Source organism: Diadema antillarum, unplaced genomic scaffold, assembly GCF_040938485.1.
Source record: "Diadema antillarum isolate AM-2024a unplaced genomic scaffold, OU_Dant_1.0 seq00000798_RagTag, whole genome shotgun sequence".
In the NCBI taxonomy this organism is placed as follows: domain Eukaryota; kingdom Metazoa; phylum Echinodermata; class Echinoidea; order Diadematoida; family Diadematidae; genus Diadema; species Diadema antillarum.
Window position 1 is genome coordinate 854,084 of NW_027271682.1, and position 22,127 is coordinate 876,210.

Genomic DNA, 22,127 nt, shown 5'->3' on the forward strand with positions numbered 1-22,127 from the left:
TGCTCCTTTTCTTGATCTTGACACTCGATTTATGCTGGTAGTTTCCGTAGTTTCAATACTATTTCTCTAGCATCATTTACTCAGACACAAATGTTCATGATTTAACGCCTTGATTGTAATACCATATTGTGCATAGAAACTGGTATATCGAACATCATTCTTTTTCTTGCTATTATCATATTTGATGTATATCTAATTGAGAAATATGAAAATAAACTCAAATGAACAAGAGTATTAGAAACCAACTTATTACTTTCTATCATATTTCCCTTATAAGCTTCATCATGGCAGAGTGCATTTCACAGCATTCAACAGTAAAAGAACAAGTCAATAATCCGGTAGTAGATGTCGCATTTAAAATCGATTTTATTGCCTCTTCGCTTCTTTTTTCACATTAAGCAATCGTTCCATAAACATGCAGTTGATAATTTTGATAACATGGTAATTCGAATTGATTTGATTATCGAAATATGTATTTAGATGGATAATACAATATTTACAGTAACATGTCACGAAGTGAATGTTTTACTCAATACCTAAAATTTGATTGGACCAATCTGTATTGTTATGGTGCGTAATATTGCAATTTTTGCCATGTTTCATTTGTAATTTGTCTATAGTATGGGACTGACAAAATCAACTTTCGAGGAGTCAGCAATCGTTTTATACGCGTAATATACCTATACGATATATGTACACGTGTATGTGTGTGTGTGTGTGTGTGTGTGTGTGTGTGTGTGTGTGTGTGTGTGGTTGTGTGATTAAAGACCGGAGTCCCAATGTTTCACATGACTTTTGTGTTTTTCGGAAAATTAGGCAGATTATACCTTTGTATTTACAGCGATGCGTTTACATATCAGAGGCAAAAATCTTATTTTTTTCAGAATTTACTTGATATCCGACTTGATGGCTGATATTTCAGGGCAATTATAAGGCACCTAAACAAAGGTATAACGGCATAGGATATCTTCATAATAATACATGAACAAACAAACCCAAAAGGATTTGCTTTGTTTTAGTTTGAGTGTGTTTTGTTCTTCTTTTTGTTTGGTCGATTGGCAGCCCTCTCTTTCTTTAAAGACAAGCTGAAAGAGTTGGCATTCTATTCAATTTCAAATAAAAACTCACTAAAATGTACTCATTATAATACTTCATTTTAGGTCTGAAACATTACTCGTTACATGGAATGTGATCAGAAATGTATTTATAGATCCACTCTTTATTCTTTTTTTAACCTTGTCAATTATGTCATACCGTGGTCTTCATTTGACGCCCTTTTAGACATTGGATTAAATAAAGTGCCCTATGTTTGACAACAATAATATTTCCGTAATTGAAATGAACATACCCAGAGAACTGCCTGTCTGGTAAAGATGAATAAAATTGTACACTTATGCCATATGTTTTGATTACGTAAACCAAATAAGATTACTAAAATTTGCTGATTAAATTCACGAGGTGCTACACCAAGCGCTTATGTCCTCGGATTAGTTGGACAAGATGTTTTAACCCACCACGTCCCTCTCGACCCAGGTGTATAAATGGGTACCTTGCAACACCAGGGTGATAATAATGGCAGGCCCCTCTTGTAGAACAGTGGCAACACTGAAGAGGTTATCCTGTACAAAGAAGACCTTTTTCTTCCCCTTCTTCTTCTTCTTCTCCTTATCATTATTATTATTATTATTGTTATTATTATTATTATTATTATCATTATTGTTATTATTATCATTGTTATTGTTTTTATTATTATTATCATTATCATTGTTATAGCTTAAAATAACACACAATTTACAATGAATTCAATTCATTTTTTCTTGGTAGGATATCATTCACATAGCCCTCAGACACAGCCCTTCATGACAAATTCAGGTGAGAGAAATTTACAATTTCTATTTACAGCTGATCTCTTGTCGAATCTGTTCTCAGGTTTGTGATAGAGGTTGTAAGAATTTTACACCGACAACCTTACAGGGAATTAGTCGTGCAAGCGATCTTTCCAACTTCAGACTGAAAGGCAAACTGTTTATTTTCTCCCCTTGTTGTGCCCGAGGGGATCTGGTTCATTAATTTGAACACGTCATTCTGCCGTTCAATGGAAATTGTGTTCCGATATTGTCGTTCGAAAACGCATGACCTCGTTTTGCTCAGTAGGCCTACATACCGCTTCTTGGCATTAACTCTCAGCATAATTTATATTATTGTGTCCCCATTCACAAGTCAATGAAAAGGTTAAGAACACGTAGGCAATATAGTGGGGCAGATATGTGAAAAAGATGCTCACGTCCGGCGGAAAGTATGGAAATTTGCTTAAAGGGGTATTTTGGGGCACTGATTTCATAACAATTACCCGGATCCAAGAGATCTGGCCACTGGGTAGGCCTCCATCACAAAACATTTAAAGATCCCTATCTGCAGTTCTGAACAACATAGGCCATTGAAATTTGATACATAAAAGCATGGTGATATGATGACTTCAATAGCAGACTTTTTTTGATACGTCTGACGAGCTGCACGGCAGGTAGTTTGAATTTTACTACATAGTTGCCATGTGTGAATGCTGAAAACCTCTAGCTCTGGTTTGTAAATTAGGCTCCCTGATTGAGCGCACGTTTGTAAGTGATTGAGTGCGCGCTGCTGTATTTACATTGTGACATCAGTAAAAGATGCATTAAACTTTATTTTTGCTGCACCTTTTGACATGCCCGTGAATGTCAGTCATGATGTTTGTCTTGGCAGCCATATTGGAATTCAAAATAGCGGGAATTTCGTCTGTCAGACACATCACATTATTCTATTGTTTAACTCAGCATGCTAAAATACCTGTTTGCACCTAATTTCAGCATCACTCGACACTGGAACTCGAGATAGGGATTTTGAACATTTCGTCGAGGCGGCCATATTGGAATTCCAAATGGCGGCCATTCGATGTTTGTCAGACACTTCAAAATAATCTGTCATCAAAGTCAACATGTCAAAACGCTTTTGTGTACCAAATTTTGGAGTCAAAGGTCATTTTGAACAGAAGATAAGGATCCTTAAATTTTTATCCTGACGGAAGCCATATTTGAATTCAAAACGGCGGCCGACCCTGTGGTCAGATCTCTTGGATCCGGTAATTTTTGAAATCAGCGGCCCAAAATACCGCTATATGGAAATTTTATACTTTCCGCCGGATGTGAGCATCTCGACCAATTTTTGCTACATATCTGCCCCACTACTATACTTTTTGCACATACGAACCGAACATGCATGTGCCCAAAACAGATTTTTGCTTTGCAATATAAAGTTGTTGCCTAAATGGTAAAGTTGTTGTGCTGTAATTGCGAAGTTGCTGCCTAAATGATGAAGTTGTTGCTTTATGATTGTTAAGTTGTTGCTTTGCAATGCAATAATCAAAAAGATGCTGCCTTAATAGTTGTTGCTTTGCAATTATAAAGTTGTTGCCCAAATGGAAGAATTGTCGCGTTGCAATTGTAAACACCTAAATGGTAACTTACCTAAACGATAAAGTTGTCGCTTCAATTTCAAAGTTGTAGTCTAAATGATAAAATTTTTGCCTTGCAATCGTAAAGTTGTTGCCTAAATAGTCAAGGTTGCTTTGCAATCGTGAAGTTGTTGAATAAATAGTCAAGTTAAGTTGTTGCTTTGCAATCGTAAAGTTGGTGTCTACATGGTAGTTGTAGATTTGCAAATGTAAAGTTGTTTTTTTTGTATTTCTGGATTTTATTGATCAGATCGAAAAACATCGTGCTTTTTCACAGGTCATATGACAAATACATTTTTGACATCACAAAACAAAAGTTTGATAGCATACAATGATAGTAAAACTACCCGGCGTCTGATCCTTTTTTTTGGACTATGTCTCTAACACACGTTAACACCAATAATTCTAGAATCGTATACACAGACAACGAGGGAAAAAAAGAAAAAGAAAAAAAAATAGCCTTCAATGGAAACACTAAATATTACCAAAGAACAGACAAAACAAACCAAGGGCGCAAGAACACACACTACAATCTTAAAAAAAAAGAAAACAAGAAAAACCAAATCAAAGGTACTATTCACCTGGCTCATTTATGCACTCTCTGTAACTTCCTTTCTACGATAACATAATTATACACCCAGCCCTGGGCTGAAGATGCGAAGTCTCCTGTCCCTTCTCCCGGCATTGGGGGGGGGGGGGGGGGGAGGGGGGGGGGTATTCGACGCTGCAATCTTTGAGGTGATAATGCAGGACAGAATAATTGTTTCATAAACATAAACTACAGTGAATGCCATGACAAGAGAGAGAGAGGGGGGGGAGGGAGGGAGGGAATTAGAAAAAGGAGTGTAAACCGCGGTGAGGAAGAAAGGACCATCAGAGCAAGGGAAAGGAAGAAGAAAGTGGTAAGGGCATTTGACTTTCTATAAAGATATAATTCGTTCTATTTTCCTCCACTTTGCCCCATGCAAATCAAATTTATTTTTGCTTTTAGCTATTTCTTCTTCAATCAAACTATATTTTTTTACATATTGCACAAAATGTTGCCTTTGAGGACATAAACCTTGATACTTACAACTTAAAATAAATTGTTTACCTAATAATATTATGAAATTATATGAAAAAAACAAAATCGTTCCTCGGATGTATAACACCATATAACGCCTTTTGACATGAAAACAATTGCAAGGAATCAATTTTACTTTTTTCCTCTTTAAACAATGATTCCCAGAATACTGACACCTTCCGACAATCAAAAAACAAATGTTCTATTGTCTGCGGTTCACTTTTACAAAAGGAACATCTTGAGTCATCTTTTCTCCCTATTCGAACAAGCCACGAATTAACGGGGATCAAATTATTCAGTATCTTGTATTGCGTTATTCTTAATTTTGTATCAATTGTCAAACTGGCAAGTAATTTGAAAAGAGATTGAACATCTTCAAATCCAATGTCATACATAACGTCAAAACGATCAAACACACTAGATTTTCCAGGGTTATTCAAATGCAGATATATAATATATATCTGCATTTGAATTAAATGCAGATATAAAAGCATTTATATAATATTATTATATAAATGCTTTGTTGTTACGTTATGTAATTCCAACCATCTACCGTGAACCCAGATTAAAGGAATAATACTCAGGGGTTTAATAAAGGGGCGATAGTTTTGACGAAGAAAAAAAAGCTTCCATGTAATGTAAAGTTGTTGCCTAAATGGAAAAGTCGTTGCTTTGCCGTTTTAAGATTAGTGTCTAAATGGTAAAGTTTTTCCTTTGCGATTTTATAGTTTGTGTCTAAATGGTAAGCTTGCGGCTTTGAAATCGCAAATTTGTTGCCTTGCAATTGTAAAGTTGTTGCTCTGCATTTATAAAGATGTTGCCTACATGGTAACGTTGTTGCTTTGCGATGTTAAAGTTAGTGTCTAAATGGTAAACTTGTGGATTTAAAATAGCACAATTTGTTGCCTTAATGGTAAACTTGCGGCTTTGCAATTGTAAAGTTGGTGTTTAAATGGTAAGGTTGTTGCATTAATGGAAAAGTCGTTGCTCTGCAATTGTAAAGTTGTAGCTTTGCAATCGTAAAATTCATGTCTAAATGGTAAAGTTGTTGCTTTGCAATTGTAAAGTTGATGCCTGAATGGTAAAGTTGTCTTAATGATAAAGCTGTTGCTGTGATTGTAAATTGTTACCTAAATGGTAAACTTGTTGCTTTGTAATTGCAAACTTGTTGCCTAAATGCAAACTTGCTGCTTTGCAACTGTAAAGTTGATACCTAAATCAGGGCTCGACAGTAACGGTGCCCGGGGCCACTAAAAATGAAAGCCCGCCTCGGGCCACTAAATTCTTTTTTTAAAAGTATGTCAATAACTTCGTAACTTTTTGCGCCGGAGATGCATAAATGCATGCAGTGAGTTAATGTTTTTTATTGTTGTTGGGTTTTTTTTTTTTCGGGCCACCAAATTTTTCTTTCGGGCCAGCAAATATTTGAAATTGATGATTTTGGTGACCTCATTTGGCCATCAAAAAAAAGTCAGTGTGGAGCCCTACCTAAATGGTACAGTTGTTGCTTTGCGATTTTAAAGTTGGGGTCTAAATGGTAAACTTGTGGCCTTGAAATCGCAAATATGTTGCCTAAATGGTAAACTTGCTGCTTCGCGATTGTAAAGTTGGTGTCTAAATGGTAGTTGTAGATTTGCAAATGTAAATTTGTTGCCTAAATCGTAAACTTGCTGCTTTGCAATTGTAAAGTTGATGCCTAAATGGTAAAGTTGTTCCGTTGCAATCGCAAAACTGTTGTCTTAATAGTAAAGTGATAATTGTACAGTTTGTTGCTTTCCGGATTTTAATGTTGGTGTCTAAATGATAGAGTTGTTGCCAAATGGTAAAGTTGTTGCTTTGCGATTTTAAAATTGGAGTGTAAATGGTAAACTTGTTGCTTTGTAATCGTATTGTTAATGCCTAAATGGTAAAGTTGTCGCTTTGCAATTGTCAAGTTGATGCCTAAATGGTAAAGTGGCAATTGTAAAGTTGTTGCCTAAATCCCAGTTGTTGCTTCGCGATTTTAAAGTTTGTGTCTAAATGGTAAACTTGTTGCTTTGCAATCGCAAAGTTGTTTCCTTAATGGTAAAGTCGTTGCTCTGCAATTTCAAAGTTGTTGCTTTGCAATCGTATTGTTAATGCCAAAATGGACAAGTTGTTGCTTTGCAATCGTATTGTTAATGCCAAAATGGCAAAATTGTTGCTTTGCAATTGTAAGGTTGATGCCTTAATGGTAAATTTGTTGCTATGCAATTGTGAAGCTGTAACCTAAATGGTAAAGTTGATGCTTTGCGGTTTTGAAGTTGATGCCTAAATGGTAAAGTAGTTGGTTTGCAATCGTAAAATTGATGCCTAAATTGGAAAGTTGTTGCTGTGCTATGGTAAATTTTGAAACGGGGCCCAGATTAAATATTCGGTAAAGATAGATGGAGGATTTCGGCAAAGCGACCTCTGATCTCACATTATGATAGATGGCGCTTCACATTTGAAGGGTAGGTACGGAAGGAGGCACTCATTCCTGGCTGATCCGCTCTGAGGGGAGGCAACTTCCCCTAAACACTCAAGTGGTCAGGGCCCGGCGAGACGCGTATTCTTGCCATTTCAGGAATGCCAACCCGGGGCGGGCTCAAAGCTCTAGGGCGCATTATACTCCTACACCTGTGGAGTTTCCTAGACTCCGGGGACAACTGAGTGAGTGGCGGCAAAATCTTCGTGCAGCCATTGTGTTTCCTTCGTGTGTCCTTCTAGCAAACTTCTTAATAAAAAAAAATCCCATTTTCACGGTACCTTCTTGTGTGATTCGGGTGCAATCATGTAACCTTCTGTACTTGCTTCGGATATTGATTGACTTTTGACCATGTTCGGGGTCAACTTCGTACTAAACTGAAAATTTCATATTCGCACTGCCACCTTGTGTCAACATCGGGACAGTGTGACGCCACCTTTTAATACTAACGTTATCGGGCAAGACAATAAGGAGCTTTAGATTTTCGGCCCGGACGACTGAGACGACGAGTGCGTTTGACGTTCTCCTCTCTCCCTGCGTCGTGCTAAAAAGTAGCTTTAGATTACGCGGAGACGAAACCTACAAGAAATAAAATGGCACAACCTATTGGTGCTTCAAGTAGTTCTCTGCGTCGTGAATTGAGCGGACGTAAAAATAACCCACAACGCGTCGTGAAAACTAAGAAGTCGTCAGCTATAAAGAGATAGAGTTTGATAAGCGATTTAGCGCATGCTCAGAACAGTTTTTTTTCCCTCTGAACGTCCCCGTCGAGAAAATCTAAAACTTCATAGTCATGCAAAGTATACGGCTCTATGTCCCGGTGACTTTGATGACGTTAGGTCGGCGCTCGTTGGACTTGCAGCACACGGATCGGACAAGCTGCGCAATGAAGACCAGAATTTCACACGCCGAGATAACGGACATGCCTATGTAAAGTCCCATTAGACCGCCGACACTACCGAATAGGCTTTCGATCTGGGAAAAACGAAAACAAAAAGAACTGAAGTGAATCAACAAGGCAACAACTAAATACAAATAAACCAAATCAAATCGGGTGGCATTATACCAATGTTCATATATTTCGTAATGTATTCATTAGTCATTGAATAATAAGATTCTCAATTTTGTGAATGCATACCATTTGTACATAATCTTAATAACGCAACCGCAAGCGGCGCGTATTATGTGATTATGAAAAGATAATAGATCGTAAATCGATCTCAAGATTTTTTCCCAATTCATGAAATGAGAGAGTCATGAATAGAATGTGAAACAACATTTTATTGCCCGAATCAACATACCGTAATCAGAGGAGTCTCCACCACCCTCTCGAAGTTGAGTTCTTGAAAGAATACCTTGAGTCGCACCAAGTTTTTGCTGATGGAACAACAAAAGTATGCTATGCTGTTCACCTATACAAGAACACTTTCAGGCAATATGCATCAAGCACGGTAATGGACATTTAGAGATTTCCTGTTCAACAAATTTCATCTGTTTAGCATCTAAGCCTTTACCATAATGATAATTCAACATTTATTTGTATCTTTGTTTATAATTAACCTGTGTCTTTATTACATGTTCTTATGTTCATCGCATTGTTATACTGATTTCCTGACATCTGTATATACGAACATTTTATTGTATTCCTAATTATTTGTTCGTTAGAAATGAAATAAATCAACTTGAACAACTTGAACATAGTCATCAGGAACGATGGTGTCATCGTCAATTAACATTGGCAACCGCTGTGGCTGGTAAATGTTCATTTGTAGGAGGACAAAAAACACAAAATTATAGGACAAATAATGTTATGGGGAATGAGCAGTCAAAGGTTAATCATGACTAGATAACAATTTTGAAATAGTGATGATATCAAGCAACAAGCCGAGATACACATGCATAGTTATGGTTTGTTTATTTTGTTAGCCCAGATTTAGGATTTGTCAGTTCCAAGTGCGAGAATATATCCGACACAAATAATTCTTACAACATTCAATGAAACAAAAACAAAAAACCATATCACAACAAACATTTGCTTTGTTAATCATATTTTTCTTCTTTTTTTGTTTTTGTTTTTGCAGCACTATCATACTACAATATGGAAAACGATAAGTATGAAGAGTTCGGTCTCACCTGGCGTGCTCCTTGTTTAGTAGGAATCTTGCAGCCTTCTCACTCTTGTTAGCGAGACGTGTATACAGATGCTCCTAAAAATGACAGAAGTTCGGAGAATTAATCCCGAATAAATGTACACAATAAACACCAATGTCACACAGTAAGATGTTGTGTGTGTCTGCGTGTGTCTGTGATAGACGGTTTTCTTCTTATTGCTGTAGCTCAATAGATATAATTTACTATTCTCTGCACAGCTTTTGCAGTTGACCCATTTACGGCATGCGTTCAACACTCTTCGCCCCCCCCCCCCCCAAACACACACACGCAAACGAAGGGAAGTTATAACGAGTTAAGTATTTGTTACTAGCAGTTAGATATTTCAGGAAAATTTAAATCCAGCTTTGCATGAATTAGCAGTAACAATATTTAACAAGCTCAATTCATCATCGCTTTATCTTCTATATAATTGACCTACATGCATACATATTCATCTTTTCGTTATCAATATTTTCAGGCAACTTACTCCTACACGAACGATTAACATTACTAGTAGCCAGATACAATTTGCCTCTTGCATTAGGTGCACTGTATATGGAATGCAATAGCTTTATACGGTGTCAAAAGTCTTTTAATGCGTAAAAAAATGCTTACTTCGTATCTTTCGGTAGGCCAACGTAATGTTGAGATCGTCGGGATATAGACAGTTTCACTGTGCAGATAGGCAAAAGACAGAACATGACCGATGAGAAAATCCAGACATGCTTTCATGATCCATACAAAAACATTAGGATAAGGTCGTACGTGTTTCCTCTTCTTTTTTGCATTCCAACCATAACTCTGACTTCAGTACAAAGATGCTGAACTTCTCTTTTCACCATTGTGAAAGAATCTTGAAAAACCTGAAGCGATAATATTTTGAAAATTATAATTTTGGTGGGAAATATTTTGTGATCTTGTCATCAGCTCCTTTCTCAAGGTTTTACTCATTTTTCAAGGTTGTACCGGTTTCAGTGAGGGATATATTATATGTGACCCTGCACCTCAAAACAAACAAAAAGTCGCCAGACATGAATTTTTAGGTAAGACCATATTCTGGAAGAGCAGACTTTAAGCTTTAAAATGATGTATAACTCAAATCAAATGGACACTCCTAACCTATCTAAATATTGGAAAGAAAACACAAACTCAGGAAAAGTGTGAACTGAGAAAAGAGGCTCTGAAGTACAGTGTCTATTCAAGCGCTTAATCTTTACCAAACCGTGCTGGCTGTGCGATGAATGGGACAAAAAACAGGAAGTAAACCACCAGAGTAACAACAATGAAGGGATTATCAGATTAAATTGCAATTAAGCATGCCTCATTAACACATTCTGTCCATAATTAATGCCAAATTTCAAAGTAGTAGCACTATCCTTTCAAAAGTTATTAGAGTTGAAAGTGAAGAGTGTGGACAAGGTTTTTCAGAAATGAAAAAGGGATTCTAAAGACACACCTAATCACACTATTTTACCAAAAATGTTCGAGATAAACTGCTAAAAAACACACTTTCCTGCCCATTTTATAATACCAAATTTTAGCACAATGTAAAAGAAGACCCGCTCTTTCAGAAAATATGAAAAAGTCAAGTTCAGCTATGTTGACCCATTTCACTTATTTTCTGTCCTCACGCAAAATCAGTGTGTGCGACTTTATGTTCGTTTTGAGGTGCACTGTCACATATATGTTTGCATCCACTAAATATTTCGGCAGACTTATTTATCAACAGCTTGTGACAAAATCAAACAATACTTACAAGCACGGGTTTTCGCACTGGCAGCTGAGTTTGTTCCTAATATACTTCTTCAAGACTGAAGTACGGCAGGCTCCTTTGTATAAATAGATGTAATTGTAAGAAATCGAGAGAATAGTGTATGTAGGCCTACATTCTTTTATCTTAAATAAAATCTTAAAATGTATCACATTGATACCTATCACTACTAATGGTTCATTTCTCTATCTTTTAAAAGTCCTCCCACTGTGACAAATATTAGAATATCAAAATCATGCACTTAGATATCTGATTCAGTTTTCAAATATTCGGACGCCTTTTTTCACACTCACTCTTTTTATTTTATTCGACTATCATTATCATTATTATTATTATTATTATCATCATCATCATTTTAATCTTATCTACTCATTTATTTATTCATTTATTTATTTATTGATTCATTCATTCATTCATTTCATTTTTCATTCATCTTTTTTTCGGTGGCCAGGCAATATAATTTGGTGTTATGGTTGGCTCACCATGATATTATCTTTCCTCAAAAAAAGTAGTGGCCCGAAATTGATTTCTGCTGGCCCGGGGCACCACTAATGTCGAGCCTGGACATGATTGTGCAAATTAGAGGCGGTGGTGACGTAACTACCTCACAGGTCTTCCATTGTATAAGCCAGTTTGTAGTTTCACTGTGCGCATGAACAGAGAAATGGTCATATTACTGACAGGTATAACTGATTCTAAATTCACTGAGATAAGTATCTGTGATGAAAATTCATAAGCCTTATAAATGGGACTTGCCAGCACGTCACCTGACAGCAAGCTTGGTATTTGACAACACTGATAGAAAAGTTTGTTTATACATCCAATCTAGAAGATAATGAAATGGATGTTTCTCCCTCTCCATTCTGATTGTCATCTTGTTCACGCAAGTTCATTACTTCGTTTGAACCTAATGGATTTATCCAATGATTTTAACATCCGACAAGCCTATGGATTATCACTGATTATAATTTCTAAAGCGAGTGAGGTATCTTTAGAAACAAACTGAGAAAAAAGAAGAAATGTAATTTGAGAAAATGTGCACATCAGCTAACTAGGAACTGGCTTATGTAGCACAAAAATCGGGTGCTTAATTTGCAATTTTATATGTATTAAACCGGCTTTACCCTTCACTTCAGTCTATTCCAATCTTGCGATGATCTTTTAGAGATCCAATCCAACTTATAATAATTGTCATGTTTACATTTGTAAGTTTTTATGTTTGTGAGAACCAAGAAGAGTTGTAAGGCCATGTCATCATTACCTGTTCTAACTGTACGTTAAGCGGAGATAATATCACCTTTTGGAAGTATAGTTTTAAGAAACATAACTTCCATACTTCTGTTAGGATTTTATGAAACCTTTTCTACTAGTCTGGATCGGGTCTATCTACACAGTCAATAATGAATGCACTGTAAAGATTATCCATGTTGCTTCTTTGGTTGATGACTTACTAGAAAATAATTCTTTAATTTAACTGTTGTACTATTATAAATGGCAGTGAGAGTCACTGAGGGAAAATATAAAATATGCATGTTCATTTTGCTTGTGATACTCATTATCATCTATACCCAGACAGAATATAGTTCTGAAATACATTATTAAAGGCGTCAAGGCCGTATCAGTTTTGACGAACGAGTGCAATGTGAACTGAGGGCTATAATATCATCTTCAGTAAAAGTTGAAGCTCTTTGATACAGCTTCGTCATCAACAACAAAAATCGTGCTTGACCTTAGATTGGTTTATAGTCTTGGACTGTTCCAAAATAAATTTGTTCCCGTCGAGACACCATCAAACTTTAAAATCTAGAGCTACTACAATTTCCTATGCTGTTCCTGTTTGCCCACCGCCTAGGCTTACAAAGGCGCGATTCTGACGAGCTGCAGTATGACTATACATACACCAGTCAGCTCAGCAGTCACTCAGAATCGCGCCATCTCTTGACAGGTAATTGAAGAATCACATACGAATGGCTAAAATACGTCGCATGCTCGGGGTCATCCCAGGAGACAGACACGAGTTATGCAACCCACGAATTTGACATTGAAAAAAGGTTCATGAGTCATACACCCCACGAGTCATACAGCCCATGAGTTCGACACCAGGCTCATGAGTTAGAAACTAGGTACAAACAGCCTACAAATTCGGTCTCGTGGCCTTGTTTGCTTAGTGTCTAACTCATGGGCTGTATGACTCGTGGGCTCAAACCGGCTGTATAACTCGTGGAAAGTATGAATCATGGATTGCATGACTCGTGGGCTGCATGGTGGAGGTCGGTCTCGTGACGTGCACCCGCATGCTCGACTATGCCATAAGGCCAGGGAAAATGATAGCGAGCGAATCTTTGTGCGTGAAACGAGAGTATTGAGGCTTACGTTCTGTTTGATTGATGGGGGAGCACATGGTACCGTTGACGAGGATGTCGGTGACACATTTGCACTGCTTCAACATCGCTTTTTCCAGGCACATCTTTGAGCATGAACGCTGGGAAAAGTTGTACATTTGCGGATTGTAGTATTCCTGATTTCCGTCCACGCAGTCACCGTACGGATCCTCGAGACGGGTGATATAACTCTGAATAAAAAAACAAAACAAAACAAAACAAAACAGCTGGAAAAGTCAAACTAACTGTGTCATGTTATTCATGTAGGAGTCATAGATGGTATCTATTTCGCATGATTTGGAACTGAATTAATATTATGACGTTACATCATTGTACTGGGTACGCACCTTTGCTTTCAGTGCCTATTCAGTGGACCTTACTTGCCTAGTGTCGAGCTCAGGGGCTGCATGTCTTTTGGGTTTTGAACTCGTGACGTGCACTGTGACCGTGCATCACAAAACAAAACAAAGAATAAAATCGCAAGTCCTGATCATACGTGCGAACTCAAAATTAGGTGAGACGGGCCAGTCAATCTAGTCAATTTTGAGTTGTTCATATTTTCTGAAGGTGTGGGATCATAGAAGGAAAAGGAATTTGTATTTTTAGCATTTTTTGGAACATTTTTTGGGGGGTAGAGTAATGAGATTTGGTATGTCTTACAGGTCCCTGTTCATTTCTTTACAAATCTTCTACACACTCTTCACTTTAAAATCTAATCGTGTTTGAAAAACACTGTTACTACTTTGAAAGCTGGTAGTAGTCATGGATAGAATGTGTTTATAGAGTATGCTTAGTTTCAGCTAAATCCAATAATACTTCAATTGTTGTTGGTCTTGAGTTTTACATCTTGCATTTTTGTCGCAGTCATTGCACCGAGCACAGTTTGGTAAAAATCAAGCGCCTGAATAGACCCTAAGAAACACTTCAGAGTCTATTTTCTCAGTAATACACACTTTTCAAGAGTGTGCTTTTCTTTCCATGATTTGGATGGGTAAGGAGAGTTTATTTGAGTTGACTTATACATAGATTCTTTGAATCTGCTCTTTCAGAATCTGCCCTTAACTAAGAATTCATGTTAGGAAACTTTTCTTGTCATTGTTTGTTTGTTTGTTTGTTTGTTTGTTTGTTTTTGCTTGTGTTTGTTTGATGCAGGGTCATATATGCCGTGTGTACATACCCTTCTAAGTCCAATGGATGTTGCCTGTCCTGTCGACACGGAGATACCGTCGTCTTCGGGGAAGGCGAACACGGATGGATCATGGATGGCTACTACCACCCCTGCCTCTGGGGTGAGGACACCGATGTACTCCGGCTGCTCCACAAGCAAAGTCAGGTGTAAACCTACCATTTTCAATGACAGGAAGAAATGGAGACAGGAAGAGAGATATTTATATGAAAGGATACAGGGAGCGCGATGAAATAGACTTATATCAGTGGCTTGTTTGAGATACATATCAATATGTGCGAGGTTTTGAGGGATGAGATGAAAAAAAAAACTTATTCAAATTGGCTGCAATATGTAGGAATGTAACATTATAGTCATAGTCCCCTCATAAAGTCCCCTCATAGTCCCCTCAAGAGAGTTATGTCGTTGTATAGTCATTTTATGAGGCCTCCATCCATTTCAAGCTTAATCGCTTATGATGGTGGTCTCCTGCATTCAATTATCTCTGTTGTTTACTGAAAAATACTGTATATTTTATTTTATGTTTCTGTGTATCTACATTGCTCAATGCAATCACCTATGTGAATCTATTTATGTACTGTTATCGATTTATTTCACTGCACTTGTTATTCTTTGTCTTTGTACTTTTTGAAGTTTGCATTCAAATTGCATCTGATTGAATGCAGAAATAAAAGCAAACCAAAAAACAAATAAAAAGGAATTCTATGATATAATATCGGTTAGAATTCCTCTGATACGAAGGAGCAGAATTTTATAACACAACTGTCAAGATTCAGAGTATTTTATCAAAAATGTAAAAAGATTAATGATGTGGTGAAGTTGTGAAGTTTTGCTGATTTTCACTAAACACTTTTCGAGCAGCAATTTCAAAACATGTTTTATAGTTCGTACATAAAATCATGAAATTTCCCGTTCCTGCTTTCTGTGTGTTTTCAAAAGCGACTATGCCCTAGTCTAAAATATCTTATACATCTGACTAATCATTATCTTGAAGTTGTTCAGCCAGGAATGATTATTATACGTAATACTTTTCAAGCAGAAAGAAGCAGAAAGAAAGATAATAATTTTCGTCATTTTTCTTTATACAATCAATGGAAATTGTGGACTATGATATCATTACCTCACTTATTTGCACATCCATATTATTATTTTTTTAGAACTGTTCGGCACAAATTAGTGAGTTCTCAAAATCTTATAACTTCCCTTTGCCTATTGTATCCAATGTTTATCAAATTTCTACTGTTGGGCCTAGAACATCTAAAGGGGTGGCACACTTTGGGTTGAAATGGGGTTAAGGAGTTTCCAATGGTTTTTGATAAATAATTTTGTAGATAATGACAACCTTTTATAAAATATGTAAGACCACATAATTCTAATCGGAATTCAAAATCTATTTAATGAAAATTGGCGTTGAAATGGCTGAGATATCTAAAACAAAGTAGTCCTAAAAATACGGGACCCATCAGGATTGCTTTGCTTTTCTTTTAGAGTAGCTGATTTTAAAGTTGATCGTGAACATAAAGTCCAATTGTGACCGTGCACCTCAAAACAAACAAAAAGCCGCCAGACATGAAGTTTTAGTTAAGACCATATTCTGAAAGAGCAGACTTTAAGCTTTAAAATGATGTATAACTCAAATCAAATGGACTCTCCTAACCTATCTAAATATTGGAAAGAAAGCACAAACTCAGGAAAAGTGTGAACTGAGAAAAGAGGCTCTGAAGTACAGTGTCTATTCAAGCGCTTTATCTTTACCAAACTGTGCTGGCTGTGCGATGAATGGGACAAAAAACAGGAAGTAAACCACCAAAGTAACAACAATGAAGGGATTATTAGATTAAACTGGAATTAAGCATGCCTCATTAACACATTCTGCCCATAATGAATGTCAACTTTCAAAGCAGTAGCACTATCCTTTCAAAAGTTATTAGAGTTGAAAGTGAAGAGCGTGGACAAGGTTTTTCAGAAATGAACAAGGAAAAGTAGAAATTACGCGGTGCGTAACATATGTCCCCGCCGGAAGTAGCATTTTGTAACAAAATGTGCAATATAGGTAAAAAATCAAGGTCAAAGGTCAAAAAAGTCAAAGGTCAAAATTCTGTGTAGAAGTTTTGAAGCCCTCACCTAGCGCCATCACATAAAGCAAATGGAATCGAAATTGGGTTAGAAATGGCGAAGGAGTAGCATTTTGTAGCCAATGTACAATATAGGTCAAAAATCAAGGTCAAAGGTCAAAGAAGACAAAGGTCAAAATTCTGTGTAGAAGTTTTGAAGCCTTCACCTAGTGCTATCACATAAAGCAAACGGAATCGAAATCGGGTTAGAAATGGCGCAGGAGTAGCATTCTGTAGCAAAATGCACAATATAGGTCAAAAATCAAGGTCAAAGGTCAAAGAAGTCAAAGGTCAAAATTCTGTGTAGAAGTTTTGAAGCCCTCAACTAGTGCCATCATATAAAGCAAACGGAATCGAAATCGGGTTAAAAATGGCGAAGGAGTAGCATTTCGTAGCAAAATGTACAATATAGGTCAGAAATCAAGGTCAAAGGTCAAAGAAGTCAAAGGTCAAAATTCTGTGTAGAAGTTTTGAAGCCCTCACCTAGTGCCATCACATAAAGCAAACGGAATCGAAATCGGGTTAGAAATGGCGAAGGAGTAGCATTTTGTAGCAAAATGTACAATATAGGTCAAAAAATCAAGGTCAAAGGTCAAAGAAGTCAAAGGTCAAAATTCTGTGTAGAAGTTTTGAAGCCCTCACCTAGTGCCATCACATAAAGCAAACGGAATCGAAATCGGGTTAGAAATGGCGAAGGAGTAGCATTTTGTAGCAAAATGTACAATATAGGTCAAAGGTCAAGGTCAAAGGTCACGACTGAAATTCTGTGTAGAAGTTTCAAAGCTCCCATGTAGTGCTATCATATAAAGCAAACAGAATCAAAATTGGCTCATAAATGACAGAGAAGTAGCAAATTGAAGATTTTGATCACACACGGACGCACACACGGACACACGGACACACGGACGGACGGACACACGGACGGACACACGGACACACACACGTACGGAGCCCGTTTCATAGTCCCCTGCTCGAACTCGTTCGGCGGGGACAAAAAGGGATTCTAAAGACACATCTAATCACACTATTCTACCAAAAATGTTCGAGATAAACTGCTAAAAAAACACACTTTCCTGCCCGTTTTATGATACCAAATTTTAGCATAATGTAAAGGAAGACCCGCTCTTTCAGAAAATATGAAAAAGTCAAGTTCGGCTAGGTTGACCCATTTCACTTATTTTCAGTCCTCATGCAAAATCAGTGTGTGCGACTTTATGTTCGTTTTGAGGTGCACGGTCACAATTAGTATTCAAGAAGTCCGTTATGATACATTACTTCTCTTTGCACGGAATTACACAAAGAAAGTACATAGTAACTATTCCAGTAGAGTATGGCAATAAAAATCCACTAAAAAATAAATAAAATGATACATATACATTGTACGCAAAAAAGACTAGACTTTCACGAAATAGGTCACCCCTAAATAAACGACCTTCTTCTTACCGTACTGCGAGCCCGTTCTACTCGTTTTGATCACAGAAGCATTTTTCAACTTGTTGCCGTCATTCAACACGAAACAATTGCCATAGCGAATGTTTTGTATCCGGCTAAAGTTTCTGCGCAGGAAGTGAGAATAAAGGCTTTAAAAGAGATAGCACGAGGAGGGGAAGATGCAAACATATTCTCAATAACAACAAAAAAGTGGAAGTATAGCTAAGTTGGCGGTTCCGCAATTTTGGAGGAAAGACTAATAATGAAAAAACAAATCTTTGAATCATTTCAAGGTTGTTTACTTTAACAATTTTCTCTTATTTAAATAACAGTGTCGATGGTACGGTAAAAGAAAACATCTAAAATGTATAAGACTAATTAACTAAGCGGTGGCACTAACAGTGAGTTAAGGGGTTTCAATCTCTTTGCGACTGTAGGCTTTCTTTAACAACGAGAATCATTCACTTGTGAACACACCCCTTTGCAAAACAGATCGTTCATAATTTAAAAAGCTACTTCTTACCATGTCGCCTTCTGTACGACGCGATTTCATGTGGGTACCAGCTGAAAACATGTTTTTGTTTTATACAGTTCGACACAAGAATAGGCAAAAGTGAAAGTTGATTATACGCACTTGTGTGAACACGGATCCCCGTCAAAGCTGCACTGTTGGATCAAGTCCACGCCTGTGTGCCCGTACGCCTCAAGCTCGTCGCGCGTTGGCCTCACGGCAGCCTGCAGGTCGGTGAAGTCGGACGACTGAGAACGATCATAGAAAGACCTCCAATCATCGGGGTCCGTAACGCCATCCCAGCTGGGATAGTCCACGTGTTCCGACGAGATTGAGGCTTCATCCTCGTCAACGTCGCGCCGTCTACGTCGGCGATTAAGAGACTGTGAGGTGGTAGTAAAGGACGAGTCCGTTTCGTAGAACCAGTCGTAGTCATAATCGTCGCCATGGATGTCTTCGTACAGTGCGTCCAATCCTACCAGTCCTTGGAAACGCGTCCCTGGAAAGGTTACATTGTAAACGATGACATGCATCGTATCTTTCTCAACCAGCATTATGCATGCTAATTTATGATATATCATATAACATAAATTATTAGATTTTGATAGATGGATAGATAAATGGATAGATTCGATAGATGGATGAATTTCAATTTTAATTTCCATTCTGTTTTCGTATTTCTCGATGGAAAATTACATAAATCAGGCAGGCATAACATTTCTTTTTCTTTTTTACACTTTCAGATCAGACGATTTGAATGTTCGTCACATCTTTTCTTTTCTTTTTTCTTTGGTCATGTTGGTAGGCCTATACACGCACGATCTATGGAAGATTGTACGAAGTGACTCGGCTTATTTGCATATCGTATTAACGATGCTTCGCAATTTCGTATAACTTTCCTACACTTAATCCGATAACGGTCATAATTTCACTATTGCATTACATTACTATTGTATTGTATTACTTTTCTCCTCTATGACATCATTAAAAAGCAAGGAACATTCTTGTCTTTTTCGTCTTTCCCCTTGGTTTTCATACCGTTTACTTTGCTTTTCCTCATCATATTGAGGTTGCAAATGGTGATGGCTGGGAAAATGAGCTCCGACTTGGTGATGAGAGAGATTTTAGTGGTCGTCGGTCGGTGGAAATAGTCGATGACGATCATGGAGCCCTGGTACAGCAGCGCACCGAGGGCCGTCAGTGTGATGACGGCCCAGAAGAGACGGGAAAGACGCGACCGATCGCACCTCAAGATCCGCGTGACGCCGTGCGTGGTCGCATTGTCGACGAAGTTCTGGACGATTTCTGCGGGGCTCTTTCGAGAGCAGAAATCGTTCCTCTTGCGTTCGATGTCAGGATCTCCTTTGAGAGAGGGACCGAGGTCGTGTCCTTTTTCTCCTGTTCTCATGTCCATCTCCATATTTTCAAGACCAAATTGATATCTTTGATGGAAGAGAAAACCGATCACAAGAGGGAAAGAGAGAGAGAGAGAGAGAGGTATTTGTGAAGAGTAAGCGAAGAAATGAAATCAAAGACAATGAAATATACCGAGGAAAAACATAAAAACACTTAATATCGTTAACATTTAACTGATTAAACAATTGTTCTTGATTTCAAAGCCAGAGGGTGCTAAGATTGGTTTTCTTGTAACCGTTGGTCATCTAATCAAGTTTGAAATTGCTTATAAACACAATGGTAAAAACATAATGTAATTCCTGTTAACTATTGTTTTGTGGAGACGAATACAACAACAGAAGCTCTTTATGATTATCAAAATACATTGTCCCTATAATAGCTCAGTTCGACATCCATTCATTTTTCTTTTTGTCTCTAATTTTCTGTTCCATTACCAATACTGCGTTTCCTTGTGGAACTTCTACTTCCTTACCTTTAATGGCATAAAGAAATTTCCATATTTTTGTTGTATGAGTAGAAAGTAGAAAGTAAAAACCTACTTTGTGTATTTTGTTCACACATACACTTATGACAAGTAAAATAAAAGATATAGTTTAATAATTTATTACAGAGTGATGATAACACATGTCAGAAGTCCAAATAATGGTCACTTTCTTTCACACAACGATGCTACAACTATGCAATCGTTCCCCTCTTTCTTTCATACAACTTATTTATATCGTAATACTTCTTAATGATAATTTAAAAACGTATAGAAGTTTCAACTCTTTTAAAAAAAGTCTATCTTCTTCAGCTAACATCTTCTTAGTATGCTTCCTTATTTCAGAAAGGACTTTACTTCTGCTCTGACAGTAACTAATGATTGGTATTTTACTTCACTTCACAACATAAAAGTTAATGAAAGCAGGACTTAATGGAATAATGTACAGAAATTATCAACCAAAACTCTAAACAAAAATATAGAAATAGACGTGAGTTGACATTGCATTACGGGGAAACAAATACAAGATATCGGAAATATCAGCTATAGAAAGTGCAGATGGTCGCTTATTCAGTATAGCTTGAAGGAATGACCGGCCTTATTTGATACACGGTAGCGTGGAAGAGGGCTGTATGATTCATAGATATTGCTTGAGGTTGTAAATTGGAGTTAAGTGCAGTGGTGCTAGTAAACAATGCATGCACGTGCTAGTGATGATGCGCTTGGGCATAGATGATAAAGTATATTACATTATATTTTATTACAATATAATATATTACGGTAAAATATTGTACGGTATATTTTAATAGGTCTATGGTAAATCTTGCAAGTAAACTCCCCGACTTATACCGTATAGTATGCAGACCAGTATCTTGAGAGATGAACAGATACAGGAAAATATATACAGGTGAATGAATGTATCAGTGCATTACGTATAAATGAAAAAAAAAATAACAAAAAGAATCCATCGAGATTCGAAGCCGAGATCTCTGAAATTCTAATCCGGTGCTCTCATAAACCGACTGATCTATGAAGCGACCTGGAACATTTTCGTCCCGTCCTAGAAACCCCTTAATTCTCGATGCACGTGGGGTCAGATTGAGCTTACACAGACTTGACATAAGCCCGAAGGATAGAAATCGACTAGGAGATAAATGCAAGGGATCACCGAAATGATGCAGGTTTTGAATGATAAATGCAAACAAACGGAAACTGACTAAAAATGTATACAAGTATGGTAGGCGTACGTTTCTGATCAATTTCCCTTTGTTTGCATGCAGTAAACTAAATGCCGATAACAATGAGATTATTATAAAATAAAAAAAAACAAAAAAAAAACGTGTCAAGGCTCATAGAAAAAAGAGAGAATGTGTTCACTTGACACCAGAGATTGTCTCAGCTGTATACTTATTACTTGATGACAATCCGACATGAGGTTAATGAATCCACCGTATAGAGGCCCCAATCAGCGAATGCCTTTGGAAGCATCATAATGCATGCATGTGTGAATGAATGGAATCAGTCCTGGCGGTGTCCAATACTGTAATTACCCTACCGAGGTCATTTCCAGGAAGAAAAAAGCGAAGTGTTCGTAATCACCAAGCAGGATATTTTAAGCCGTCCAGTTCTCTGGGATGATCATTTTCGTCA

At 37.3% G+C, this 22,127-nt stretch overlaps 1 protein-coding gene across 1 annotated transcript; it reads right to left on the minus strand.

Moving 5' to 3' along the window:
* Positions 1–7,845: 7,845 nt before the first annotated feature.
* On the minus strand, positions 7,846–20,000 carry LOC139739372 (epithelial sodium channel subunit gamma-2-like). The gene is made up of 10 exons (XM_071649991.1): positions 19,619–20,000; positions 18,704–19,079; positions 18,082–18,194; positions 14,516–14,679; positions 13,331–13,529; positions 10,943–11,015; positions 9,802–9,859; positions 9,169–9,242; positions 8,337–8,412; positions 7,846–8,010 (listed from the first exon to the last, which is right to left on the minus strand). Exons 1-10 carry the CDS (start codon positions 19,998–20,000, stop codon positions 7,846–7,848), a joined length of 1,680 nt encoding a protein of 559 aa, XP_071506092.1.
* Positions 20,001–22,127: the final 2,127 nt, after the last annotated feature.

Excerpts from the sequence above, each read along its gene's own strand:
- LOC139739372 (XM_071649991.1), bottom strand. The coding sequence starts at position 20,000 with ATGGAGATGGACATGAGAACAGGAGAAAAAGGACACGACCTCGGTCCC. Across the intron at positions 11,016-13,330 it reads CCCCATCAATCAAACAGAAC|GAGCCTGCCGTACTTCAGTC; the intron begins GTAAGCCTCAAT and ends ATTTATACAAAG. Across the intron at positions 9,243-9,801 it reads GGCCTACCGAAAGATACGAA|GAGCATCTGTATACACGTCT; the intron begins GTAAGCATTTTT and ends TGTCATTTTTAG.